The 12,423-nt window shown below is 39.0% G+C and overlaps 3 protein-coding genes across 3 annotated transcripts; 1 reads left to right on the top strand and 2 right to left on the bottom strand.

Moving 5' to 3' along the window:
* Nucleotides 1-223: 223 nt before the first annotated feature.
* On the bottom strand, nt 224-2,229 carry FOBCDRAFT_145084 (amino acid/polyamine transporter I; the record flags this gene model as incomplete). The annotated part of the gene is made up of 7 exons (XM_059608206.1): nt 224-781; nt 850-972; nt 1,031-1,374; nt 1,428-1,774; nt 1,829-1,904; nt 1,958-2,006; nt 2,137-2,229. The coding sequence occupies 7 exons, from the start codon at nt 2,227-2,229 to the stop codon at nt 224-226; spliced, it is 1,590 nt and encodes a 529-aa protein (XP_059465913.1).
* Nucleotides 2,230-2,783: 554 nt separating this feature from the next.
* Nucleotides 2,784-4,659, top strand: FOBCDRAFT_143287 (cytochrome P450; the record flags this gene model as incomplete). Its single annotated transcript, XM_059608160.1, has 7 exons — nt 2,784-2,925; nt 3,189-3,368; nt 3,433-3,539; nt 3,603-3,713; nt 3,774-4,178; nt 4,223-4,410; nt 4,470-4,659. Coding segments are annotated over 7 exons (1,323 nt in total), but the record flags the coding sequence as incomplete, so codon positions are not given.
* A 5,267-nt stretch (nt 4,660-9,926) lies between these two features.
* FOBCDRAFT_145007 (uncharacterized protein) lies at nt 9,927-10,127 on the bottom strand (the record flags this gene model as incomplete). Its single annotated transcript, XM_059608200.1, has 1 exon — nt 9,927-10,127. A coding segment is annotated over one exon (201 nt), but the record flags the coding sequence as incomplete, so codon positions are not given.
* Nucleotides 10,128-12,423: the final 2,296 nt, after the last annotated feature.

The following is a 12,423-nucleotide window of genomic DNA, read 5'->3' as shown; positions in this document are numbered from 1 at the left end:
TTTTAGCGCTCCATCACCTACGAACTTGACAGTGGACCAGATATGATCACGAAGGGTTTAAGACAACTCAACTGCATCAAGAGTCTCAGAGAAATCCTTCCTTCATGTTCTATGGTTGTGTACCTATTATTTCACTATCTACTTCGCTTCGGACTGAATTCCGCCACAGTGTCAGATATTGCTGATTAATATTGCCCCAACTGCATCTACAGCAGGCCCCTGATTACAACACCTTGGGCTCGCTATTCCTTCTTTGAGCATTAATGTCGGCTTCCAAAGTCTGCTGTATCCTTTGGCTGGGCAGCCACTTCTCGGCTGGCGTAAACCACCAAGTCAGTAGAGCCAGGATCGTTGTACCAGCCATAATAATAGGCGCGTAATTGAGAGATTCTGCAGTAACAGGGAAGATATAGGGGCTAAAGAGGATAGCCACTACCCAGCCATTCCAAAAGACTGCAATAAACTGAAAAGGTTTACTAAGATTGCCTAGACTCCAAGCTGGCTTGGGGAATGTCTTGGGTGTCAGGGTAAGTCGAGCAAGGCAAATAAGTCCGTATGCAGCAGCTGAGGGCACACCAGCTGCAGATACCAGGGAAGTAAAAGCTACAGCTGATGGGAGTATAGTGCAGGTAATAATAGCAGAGACTCCCCAAACAACTAGAACAGCATTGCGAGGCTGCCCAGCTTCAACCTTGGAAACCCAGGAAGACCAGGGGAGGACTCCATCTCGTGCCACAGCGAATACCAGACGAGAAGCTGCGAGGACAGCAATTGCTGTGTTCTGAAGTTTCGAATTAGTCAACTAAGCTTTCTAAAAATTTAAACAGGGTGTTAAGGGCATAGACTTACAAACCACAAAGCCATTATACACACAATATTCATCACAATATGCCCACCTTCTCCCAGGATTGCAGCATACACTGAGACGAAAGGCTGTGGGCCACCGTAAGAGAAGAGCGTCTGAGCATCGGGCTGTTGTTTTGCTAGTTAGGTGATCGGGTCATGCGTTTTTTATGAGAGATAAACATACTACACAGAACAAGAAGAGAATGATGACAGCAAAACCACCGATACCGCTCACGACAGTACTCCAAAAGATGCCCCTGGCTGCTGCAACCGAAGCATTCTTCGTTTCTTCAGCTACATGCCCTGATGCATCAAAGCCAATCAAGATTCCAGCAGTAGCCAGGTAAGACAGGCACCAGTTCCATCCAGCCGGAGCCCCAGTACCGTTATAGGTTGTCATGAAGGCATCGTGCGTCGTTCGAAAGCCAAGAGTCTTGCTTGTTGCAATGGGGAGCCAAATGAGGTTAAGGACAAAGTCAAGAATTACAACACTTGTTGATAGAGTGAAGATCCACTTGAAATACCGTGCTGTTGATGTTGATATTAGAAAAGTGGTATACAGTCGAGGTGGAGAGGCTTACGAGGAAGCAAATTCCAGATGCAGGCCAAGGCAAGCATAATTTCGGTGAGGATCCATTGCACGGCGCGGAATTTAAAGCTGGACGAGTCCGAAGGAAAGTCTGTGTTAAACACAACTATTTCTGAGAGCATGTAATTGACGGCAGCTTGGGTGTTGCTGGCACAGAAGGTAGTCCAAGCAGTGGTCGACCACCAAGCAACAACAAAACCAAAGAGTCGGCCAAAGCGAGGACCACCGGCCTCAGCTGCCCAGAGGTAGATTGAACCAGCCAAAGGCAAAGAGGAGCAAGTCTCGGCTATGACAGCAGCGGTTATGAAGGTGAAGACACATGTGATGCTATAACTCGTCCTGATATCAAAAGCTATCAGCCTGCGTTCATATTTAGGTTCATGCAAGACTCACCAATACGCCAAGTTACCACCAGCGGCAATACCAGTTGAAAAGGTAACTCTGACGCCACCAATGAAATAAAGCGCAGCTAAATACTTGTTAGTCGCTGTAGTTTCGATTTGTTGAAGTGAAAGATTTGACCGAATGTAGTGGCAAAGTTGTGGAATTGATTGAAGCTTCGTTGTAACACCTGTGACAGATCAGCCTTCGCGACTTTGCCGAAGCACAGCTCTTCTCATTACAGGTTTGTATCCTAGATTTTCCTTGAATATTTGCGTCAGCTTCTAGTCTGCATATTTGATAGTGATAGGGGTACAAACCAGAACGACATTATCAGACACGTTATCAGTCGTATCTTCTGTAGGGACCTCCCCGCCTGTTTCATCTTTTCTGCCCTCTGGTGTATTCGACATTGTGAGTTTGCTTGTCGTTTGCCGAGGCTTTCGTCCTGTCTCAAGGATAGTGATTGAAGAATAAGGATGGGGGATTGACCCAAGCGATCGAAAACGGCGTCGTGCTTTATATGTGGGACCCATTTAAGTGCATTAGCTTCGGGGAACTAAATGGAGGCGCTAGCCTGTGACACTTCGCGCCCATGCACAGCAAACACCAAAGCACGTCATCGGCTTTATAATCGTGTGATAACGGTCTAGACAAATAATAACCAGAATTGGATTGTATACCCGACACGGAAATGACTATATCCATCTTGACGGCTCAAAATCCATTTGCAGACAATTCCAGCGTCCTTGACACTGCATGACGTGATTGTTATATGTATCGCTCAACCCTGTACTTGAGCAAAAGTTGATACGATCCCCGGCATCCATTCGATAACACGATAACGCATTCTAGTCATGACTCTACCGTTCCTCGAGCTGGGTGCAGCTTTTGTTATCGCAGTTATCATATATGTATGAACACGTCTTCATTTTTTGGCTGTACAAACTGACCAATGTTGTAGGGTATCATCTCAGTGTATACCTCCCCTCTGTCCAAGATTCCGAGTGCAGGCTTCGGTGCAGCATTTTCGAGGCTTGCATGGGCATTTCCACAAGAATACAATGGCACAATTACCCTCAGTCTACCCAAGCTACACGAAAGGCTAGGTAAGCAAATCATAATAGTCGGCCAGTACTCAGGAACATTAACCCCAATACCACCAGGCCCCTTGATCCGTATCAGCCCAAATGAAGTGTCCTTCTACTCTCGAGATACCTATGAAACGGTGCACAAAGTTGGAAGCAAGTTCAAGAAAGACCCAAGAGTCTACGGCGAATTTGTGCAAGGCGGCCATCCAGCTCTGTTTTCCATAACGCAAGTCTCACGCTTATCCAGACGGCTTTGATCATTTGACTGATGCGAAACAGAGATCCAATAGAGCATGCGAAGCGTAGGAGGATCATGTCTCAGCTATTCAGTCGAAGTAAGGTGCCACAGCTGGAGAAACTGATCTCACACCATGTTGAGAGATTTATCGACAAGATTCGAAATAGCAATCCTATCATAGATATAGGCGTGGCATCACGAGCTCTTGAAGCAGACATAATGTGTAAGATACTTATTGGCTTCTTCTACTCCGTTTATTTGTGGCATTTTATTAATCTCCAACATAGCTGACTTCTCTTTTGGTACAACTCTTGGGGCTGTTGACTTTTGGGCTGGTGAGAAACAGCTGGCTATGGTTGAGAAGAACGATGAGAAGGCTACATGGATGCCTGTTGTGAGTTTGTTTCCACGGGATGTTATCTCCCTACAGATACTGATATTTCCTATCTTCGTTTAGCTCACAAACTTCCCTCTCTTATGTCAATTCTGGGAGAGAATCGAGCAGAGCCTCTACAGCTTGACGGGTTTCAGAACTAAATACTCTCAAGGCCTTGCTGATTTCCAAACCGTAAGTTCAATATTCCCATTTTCTAGCATCAGTCAAGATTAATGGGATTAATGTATCCAGTGGTCTCGGAATTCATGGCAAGCCGCTCTCTCGGCTGACTCCGAATTTGGCAAGCCTAGCATCAGCTCTCCGAATCTCATACAAACCTTGTGCAATGCTGGCCTACCCGCCGGAACTGCTTTGTCCGAGGCAGGCGAGAACCTTGGTCCAGGAACTGATACGACGTCCGCTACGCTTGCGCATATTATATGGGCTCTGGCACACAACTCCTCTTACCAAGATGCTTTGTATCAAGACCTGGCCAGTGTCTCCTTTGCAACAGACATGACTACGCTCGAGAACATTCCCCGCCTGCAGGCCTGCGTTAAAGAGGGCATTCGATGGGCCGGTGCCGCGGCGGCGATGCTTCCTAGGATCGTGCCCCCTGGAGGAATTGAGCTGCATGGTACCTTTATCCCAGAGGGGGTAAGTGATCCTGGCTAGATACAAGGACAATCTGCTAACCGAAGCCGTTGCAGACGGTGCTCACATCCTCACCTATCTGGTATCTACACGACACGATGGCATATCCAAATCCCAAGCTTTATGATCCGTATCGATGGTTGTCTCAGGACGGAAAGTCTTTGACCCAAGACAGTCTTCGTGATCGCTTTTACATACCATTTTCGAGAGGCGCAAATATCTGCTTAGGAGCCCAGTAAGTCAAGCCCCAAAATTCCGTGCCATATCGATTGTCCTAGTAGTAACGAAATTTAGTTTCTCGCACCTAGAACTATACGTTTCTGTATCCCAATTTGTACGCAACTTTCGTTTTAAGCCAAGAAACCCGTCACAGTCTATTATCGATAACGAAACCTGGAACTTAGTTCTTCTACCGGAACGCAAAGAGTGGGTGGCGGCAGTGACGGTAGAAAGCCTCCAAGTCGTTACGCATGAAAGAGCCTGATGGGGGAGGGCTTCAAACTGACTCACGGAGTGGTAGCGAAGCGTCGCGTCTGTCAATAGTTAATAGAGCGGGCTAGGCGCATTGAGGCAGACACTTTTATCGATGACTTATGAGCAAAGTGTCATGTCTGGTATTGAAGGGTTGTACATATCATCGTGGCTCACGATCGTATTGGTGAGGAAAGAAGGGAAGCGATTAGTCAGTTGTAACATAAACCTCTTGTTTGATCTCTCCATCACCTACGAGTCAGAGGTGGCCATCAATCTTGAGGACATCATGGGTGACAGCGACGTTTGAGAAAAGACTGCCAATGCCCGAGTTTGACCCTAGATCGGAGAGAGTCCAGGGTAACCCTATGTAAATTTATACAGGTTCGGTAAACTTGACAATTCTTTCATCGACTTGCTAATACTTCAGGCTTATCTTGGCACCTTCAGTCACTGTCAGGCTTTTGCTTCCCGTGCTATGGGCTCTCGTTACTTGGCGGGAGGATCGAAAAATAATCTGCATACTTTAGGTTGAACAGCCTCTCTGGAATATAAGAATACTTCTGATATCTGGTCTAAGATTTATCAAATCTTTATCAAATTATATTAAGTTTACCCAAGACTTTTTTTCCCTTAGGATAAAGATCCTAATACTTCATTGCCCCTTATAGATATCTTGGTGTGCAGAGGGTTCTCGATAATCAGCTGATTTAACTTTTAATCACTGCCCTGACTTCAACCTCACAATCTTTCAAAACATTTCAGAATTTTCTTCTTCTCTAAACAAATCACACAGGCATCGGAGCCCAAATGACGATATTATGAGTATCTAACCATTCCAGTAATCTATCCTGAGGTACTAAGCTGTTAGCAGTGCCACATACCTAAATCGTGGGGCAAACAACTTCGCCAAAGATGGATGCAAAGATGAGTGCCGTCGTTGAGAGTATTAAGGAAGGGTTGCCAGATATATACAGTATTGGCATAGATACCTGCAATGATGTTCCTTACTATACTACCTCACTGGACATTATGTATAAGCTTTGTAAGGCTATTACTGCAGATATTTTCTATAGGGCAGGGATTAAGAAATACGAGGCTAAGGGATGCTTTAATACTATAAGTAAACGGATCCTTAATAGTAGGCTCCTTTGGGATTTAACCCTTAAGTGTTATAGAGGAATAAACTCTCTTTAATACTCTGCCTTAAAAGTTATAATACTCTAGGCTAGGATAGGGAAGACTTTTTGCGCCCTAGCCTTTATTATAGGCAGTATAATTATAGTAATTACATACTAAAAGCTTTGGCCTACTAGTGAAGAATTCTTTAGATAGAATAAAGATCTTATTAAGCTATTTGGTAAGTTTAATAGAATCCAGTGGCTACTAGTTACTATTTAAGTATAAACTAAGGTCAAGGGATATGCATTTACTATTAAACTTAATGGAAATATTCAGAAGCCTATTATAGCACTTCGAAAGGTAGGTAGTAATTCGCATTAGGTTATCACCACTAGAATGCCCAATATAAACAGATATAAGGATATCTTTTATAAAACACTTTACCTAGCTATTCTAGAATTTATCCTAATAGTTCCAAAGCTAGAGCCCAGCGATAACCCTCTTCCATCCATGGAGTTAAACAGGCCTATCCCTCTAAGTGTCGATAATGAGATAGAGGATAATTCTATAACATTATGCAACTATACTTCATAGATAAAGAGTCTTGGAAAGAGACTGGCAACTCTGGATAGAGCTATTATTAAACAGCTCAGAAGGGAGATTTTAAAGAACCTAGGTTAGCTTAATGCTTAAGACTAACAAGTCGACGTTAAAGAACTTCTTAGATTAAACCTAGAGAATAATATTAACCACGCTATAAAAGAAGCTATTGCAGATATAAGATAAATATAAGAGTATTTTAATATCTATAGTTACTATAAGGATACTTAGAAGATTTGCCTTTAGCACTATGGCAGAATACCAGATGGCCTTTGTAATCTTATTACATATTACTATACTCCTAGTTAGGTTTTCCACTTAACAGAGCTTGAGAAAGAATATCTAACTGAAATATAAATAGAGGTTAATAGGTAAAGGGAGCGCGCATAGAGAGCTAGTTTGCGGTCCTTTATTAGATAGAAGACCTTATAGGTAAGGTGTAATACGAAGTAGATTAAAGACCAACCAGGCAGCTCAATAGGGACATTAAGTACCAATAGTTTACAGAATAGCTTGCTCATGTACAGGACTGCGTCATCCTTTCGAAATACCCTATTTATCATAAGAGGGATGCCCTAAACACGCTACTTCGATAGTCTGTCCCAGAACGCCGCCTCGTCGCAGGCGATTTTAATGCCAGACACCATAGTTGGCAGACAGGCCAGGCTACAAACCACGGCTAAGAAATTGCAGACTGGGCATCAGAGCACGAACTCAGCCTTTTTAACACTCCAGATATACTGACAGACACGCATGGTAACACAATTGATTTAGCCTTTACTAACTTGCCTCTGGCCGAAGCTACCGTGGAGGACCATCTCGCCCCTAGTCTGACCATTTCACATTCAGCTTAACCGTTCCCGACATCAAGCCAGCTCCACCGCAGCCGCGCAAGCTTTGGGTTACGACGGAAGATGAGCTTAAGCGATTTGTCGAGATTGTAGGACTTGGAGCCACGGAAATCCCTATGGCAGATTCGACTCTCGAAGAGCTAGACGACCTTGCCTCTTCTTGTTAGCAATAATATCAAGTTGCTAGACGATATCAGCCAGAGAGTTCCAGTGCTCTTCCGTAAATCAGATACTATACTCTATCTTAACTCCTTTGCGCTTAAGCGGCTAGATCCGGATGTAATAGCATAAGTACCGCTGCTAACACATACTATACTTATCTATTATATCTGACTACTGCTTTTAGCCGAACGGGGTTGATGCTGCTAAGCTACTTAAGCGTTTTATCTAGCACCCTATCTAGCCTCTTTATATAACAGCTAAGCTTATACTAGAAGCTCTTGGTTAACTTATATAGCCTCTAGTTTGCTTTATAGTGCTTGCAGGGCCATATCTGCTGCTTAACTGCAGAAGAAGCCAATAATAATCCTGCCTAGTATAGTATTATTTTATCCTTCTGCTGCAGGTATGCTAAATATCTTATAAACTGCACCTATCTTAACTTAGTATTTACTTTACCTAGTGCCTCTACCTAATATTATTATTTTATCTCTGCCTTTTTTTAATCTTTCTTATATGCCTAGATAGTCTATAGTAGTAAAATATCCCTAGCTATAGTATTATTAGTATATTTAATAGCTAAACTGCTATTAGCATTAGTATACCATACTAAGTTAATTATTTAATATCTTATATATAGGGCTTTATATAATAACTAAGGTATTATATACTCCTGGCTATACTTACCTTTTACCTGCATTTTATATCTATTATAGGTCTTATATATAGAAAATTTTAATTTATTATAGGTTAATAAGTAATAGCTCCTACTCTTATAGCTAAACCTCTTTTATATCCTTAGCCTAAGGATAGGCATACTTCTATCTAGTAGTAATTATATATTCTTATCTATTAGGTCTTATAGTATCTAGGTATAACACCCTAATAGTAAGAATAATACTGTAAATATAATTACTGCTTATAGCTACTCCTTAATAGTTTTATAGTAGTTACAGTAGTAGTACTTTGCCTTATCTACTTTAGGCTTAATAGCTACCTCGTAGATTAAATAAAGCAAGATATAATAATATAAAATTTAATAATCTCTTTATATAAGATATATCTTATTTTATAATCCTAAATATGTCTTTATTACATAGGTATATATTTAATTTTACTCTTCCATAGTTTAATAACATATATACCTACCCCTTGAGAATGTTTTAATAATAATATATACCTAATCCGGCTTGCCATCTACTTAAGTTAGGTGCTTAAGTTTTATAAGGTAAGTTAATATATCTTTGCGATTTATTATTATATAGCTGAAGTATTTATAGCTATAGGCCCTTTATTTTAGAAGCTCTAGGATAGGCTTGCTTTTATTCTTTGGCAGCGGTATTATATATAGATTTTTGAATAATCTTCTAGCGCAGAAAGCCGTGACTTATTAGAGTTTAATACCTTTAAATTAATATGCTCTCTAGAAATGGCTTACTATGCCCCTACCTGGTTGAATAGCAGCCCTGCAAAGAAGATATATAAGGACTTAATGCTTAGGAAGCACGCAGAGTACCTTATCTATCCACGAACTGCTTCCTACCTGGTAATATTAAGAGTCTATGCCCCTAAAACTATCACTAGCTAAATAGAGGTCTTTATCACTCTTGCATTCCGGTCCAAGCTCTAGTATAAGTTCCCGGTCTCTCTCTAATAATAAGCTAGATATGCTTATTGCCTTGCATCGTTTAAGTAAGTTAGCTTCTTCCGGGAGTGCTAAAGCATTCGGCGAAGTTATTGCAATATTATACTTATGCTGCTTCCTTAATGTTTTAGGTAATATAGGTATTTGGCTACCAGATAGAGACCATCTTTTGCTTAGCTAATATAGAAATTCATATTAATAAGTTAAAGCCTACTTATAAGTATATAAAAGTGCCAGTTAGAGTTAAAACAGATAGGCTCTATTAAGGCCATAGGTAGTCTCCTGTTATAATGGATGATATCTACTTTGCTATGCAAATATAGTATTTCTATCTATGCTGCTACTTAGGTTATTATATCTATTAAATAGGGTATATACCTTATAGATATGCCTCTCTGTAATAGCAATAGCAAGTTAGTAATATAAGCAGATATTAATAGCTTAGTTATTTTAAATCTTTAAAGTAGCCTTAACTAAAATCTCAGTAAGATAAGAACTAGACTAAGCCTTTCTATTTATATAAAAAAGAAGCCTTTTATTTTATTTATCTAAGTTCTTCTAAATAATTTTAAAGTGCCCAACCTGTTCTTGGCATAATAAATTAGCCAATCTCCGGATATAGATATAGTATAAGTATATAACCCGGCTTAATCTGGCTGGTAGGAAGTAAACTATATAAAACTTACAGTTTATTTATTGTTTTGCTTTATGGTATTATGTAATATATACCACGGAACTACCCTGGATGTAAATTCTATAACTAGTAAATAGTCTATTCTTATATTTAAGGGCAAAAAGCTCCTATACTTATAGGCATAAACTGCCTTCTATATAAATCCTACTAATAAGTATATATTTTAGTTTAGTTACTTGCTTAAGTCATAATATAATAATAGGCCACCTCTAATAGCTATTTCTAGCAAGGATGCCCCTGCTAGATAAATAGGCTCTAATTAGTAATTCCTTATATACTAACTTAAGGCCATTTATAAGATACTTAATAAAACAATATCTACTCTGCAAATTTGGCAAGTTATCCATTACTAATACTAAGTCGATATTAGGTTTAAGACTATATATAAGACTGCTATATAATTCTTCTGCTTAAGAGGTAAAGTATACTAGAAATATATAGAATTTATCTATAGTTAATTATAAGCTTCTATTAGAAACTATCTCCTTATCTTTACTTTAGTAAAAAAGGATAGATAGTGGCTTAGTGCAAGCTATAGTATAACTAAAGTTTTAAAGACTAACTAGCTTAGTAAGTAGAGATTATAAACCTAGGATTATATAATCTGCTAGAATTTTATTTAACCTTTTAAGTTATTATATATATAATTACTAAGGGATACTAATAGTATAATATAACCTTAATAGTAATATGCATTTTAGAAGGAATAGGTACTATATATAAATAAGCCTAGATAGTTATAGATAGTATTATTATATAAGTAAAAAGTGTTAATAGTCTTTAGAAAAACTAAGAATACTACTAAAGTAAACTAATAGCATAGAGCCAGGCTGCCTAGCAGTAAAGGTCTCTATATAGAGAGTAAGATAAAGCTTATAGAGTAGCTCTAAGAAATTATTAAAGGCCGCAGTATTAAGCTCTTTGCCCGCTTAATTTCTTAGTTCTAGATAAGTATCTTTACTAAATTTGGCTTAATCTCTGCTATATGCAGAGTCATCGTGGTTAAGTTTATTATCCTCTGAATTCTAGTCTCTATTATTATTACTATTATTCTTCCCTTCTGGGTTAAGATTATCCTTATTATTATTACCTATTCTCTCCTTATCCTCATTCTTGGGCAAACCAGACAGGCTCTTATACAGTGCCATAGAAGTCTCTTTAATAAAGAGGTAATTCCTAAGATCAGGCTATAGTCCCTGAGATATATTAAACATATTCTAAACTTTATAACTCTATAAATATTCTAGTCTAGCAGAGAGTATTATATTTAACTGAAAATTCGCTACTTCTCCTTGCAGAGCATTTATTATCCTATAAAATCAGATAATAAATATAAAAAAACATTTCTTAAGCACCCTATACTTAGTTTCGCTACTCTTCTCTGCTACAAGACAAAATAGAGTTTTATAATAAATATAAAACTTTAGACTCGAAAGCCAGCATAATAGGGTATAACCTATATAACAGACTATATTCTTATAGCAATCTATTACTAAATCTAATGCCCTTATATTATATAATATCTTCTGTTTATCTACATAGGAGCTCCTAATATATAGATCTCCTTATTAGCTTCCTTATGCTATAATATAATCTAATATTAATAAATATTAATCTAATAATTATAGTATTACTTATAGGATATTATATTAAGTATTCTTAAAAATAACCTGCTATTAAGTTCTCTCTTACTATAGGTCAGTAGATATAAGAGTATTACTGCCTAAGTCCTTTGCACTTATATATAGCTAATTTATCTAGTTAAAATAATTCTCCTCTTGCTCTAATATATTACTTAGATAGGTATATGCCTTATAGTTTAGGCTTTAGAAGTCTTTACTTAAATTACGCCGAGATAGTTTTTCAGGTCTTACTCCCTTCCTTAATTTTCTAGTTTCTTAAAGAACCTTAAACTATTTATTGCCTTCTTAAGAAATGAAGAATTATTAATAGGTAATACCCTTGATCTATAATAATTCAGCAGATGCCTTACTTTGCAGGGGGTAGTAGTAGTAGTGTTTATTATGCCTGGGAGAACGGATCTCAGAGGGCCTGTGGCTATGCTAAACTGTTTATACTTCCCCGTTATGCATCCTGACCACCCAAAAGAGTCCCACTCTTATCGTCGGCATGTCTCTTTTTATGGCCTCGCTTACTTAACTCTGCTTAACAGACCTGCTTTAAGACTATCCAACTTCTCTAAGTGTTTAGCATCCTATCTTCAGCAGCTAAAGCATGGTCTGGCAGCTTGAGGCTGTTTGTTGTTAGCGATTAGCTGTTATGCTAATGTTAAGTGTTTTCTGTTTTCCTCTCCTAAACTTCTCTCCCGGCTCAATCTTCCTGTCGCCATTGCAAATTTGACTGCTGCTTGTACCGCCTCTAGGTTAGGTGCCCACTTTGGTCCGTCCGAGGCCGACTTCCCACCCAGAAGGAAGTAAAGGCTGCCGATCATGTCTTGTCCAACCTGTCGCATGACTTCACGCTCTGTCTCCCACCTTGTGCATCGGAACCAGGCTGGTGATCCATTCCAGAAAGCTGGCCGTTACATAATCCATCCATCCACGCAGAATAAATACTATTTTTCACTACCTATACCGCGGGGTATATAATATGAGTTATAAAATCTAATAACTTTTTTTAATTATAATATTATATATTATAAAATTATTAAATTTAAATTACTTTCTTTTATAACTTAGTATTTTT

The sequence above is a fragment of the Fusarium oxysporum genome, chromosome IX, assembly GCF_013085055.1.
Source record: "Fusarium oxysporum Fo47 chromosome IX, complete sequence".
Lineage (NCBI taxonomy): Eukaryota > Fungi > Ascomycota > Sordariomycetes > Hypocreales > Nectriaceae > Fusarium > Fusarium oxysporum.
Note: the sequence above shows the minus strand (reverse complement) of the source record. Positions and strands in the feature narration are given on the sequence as shown.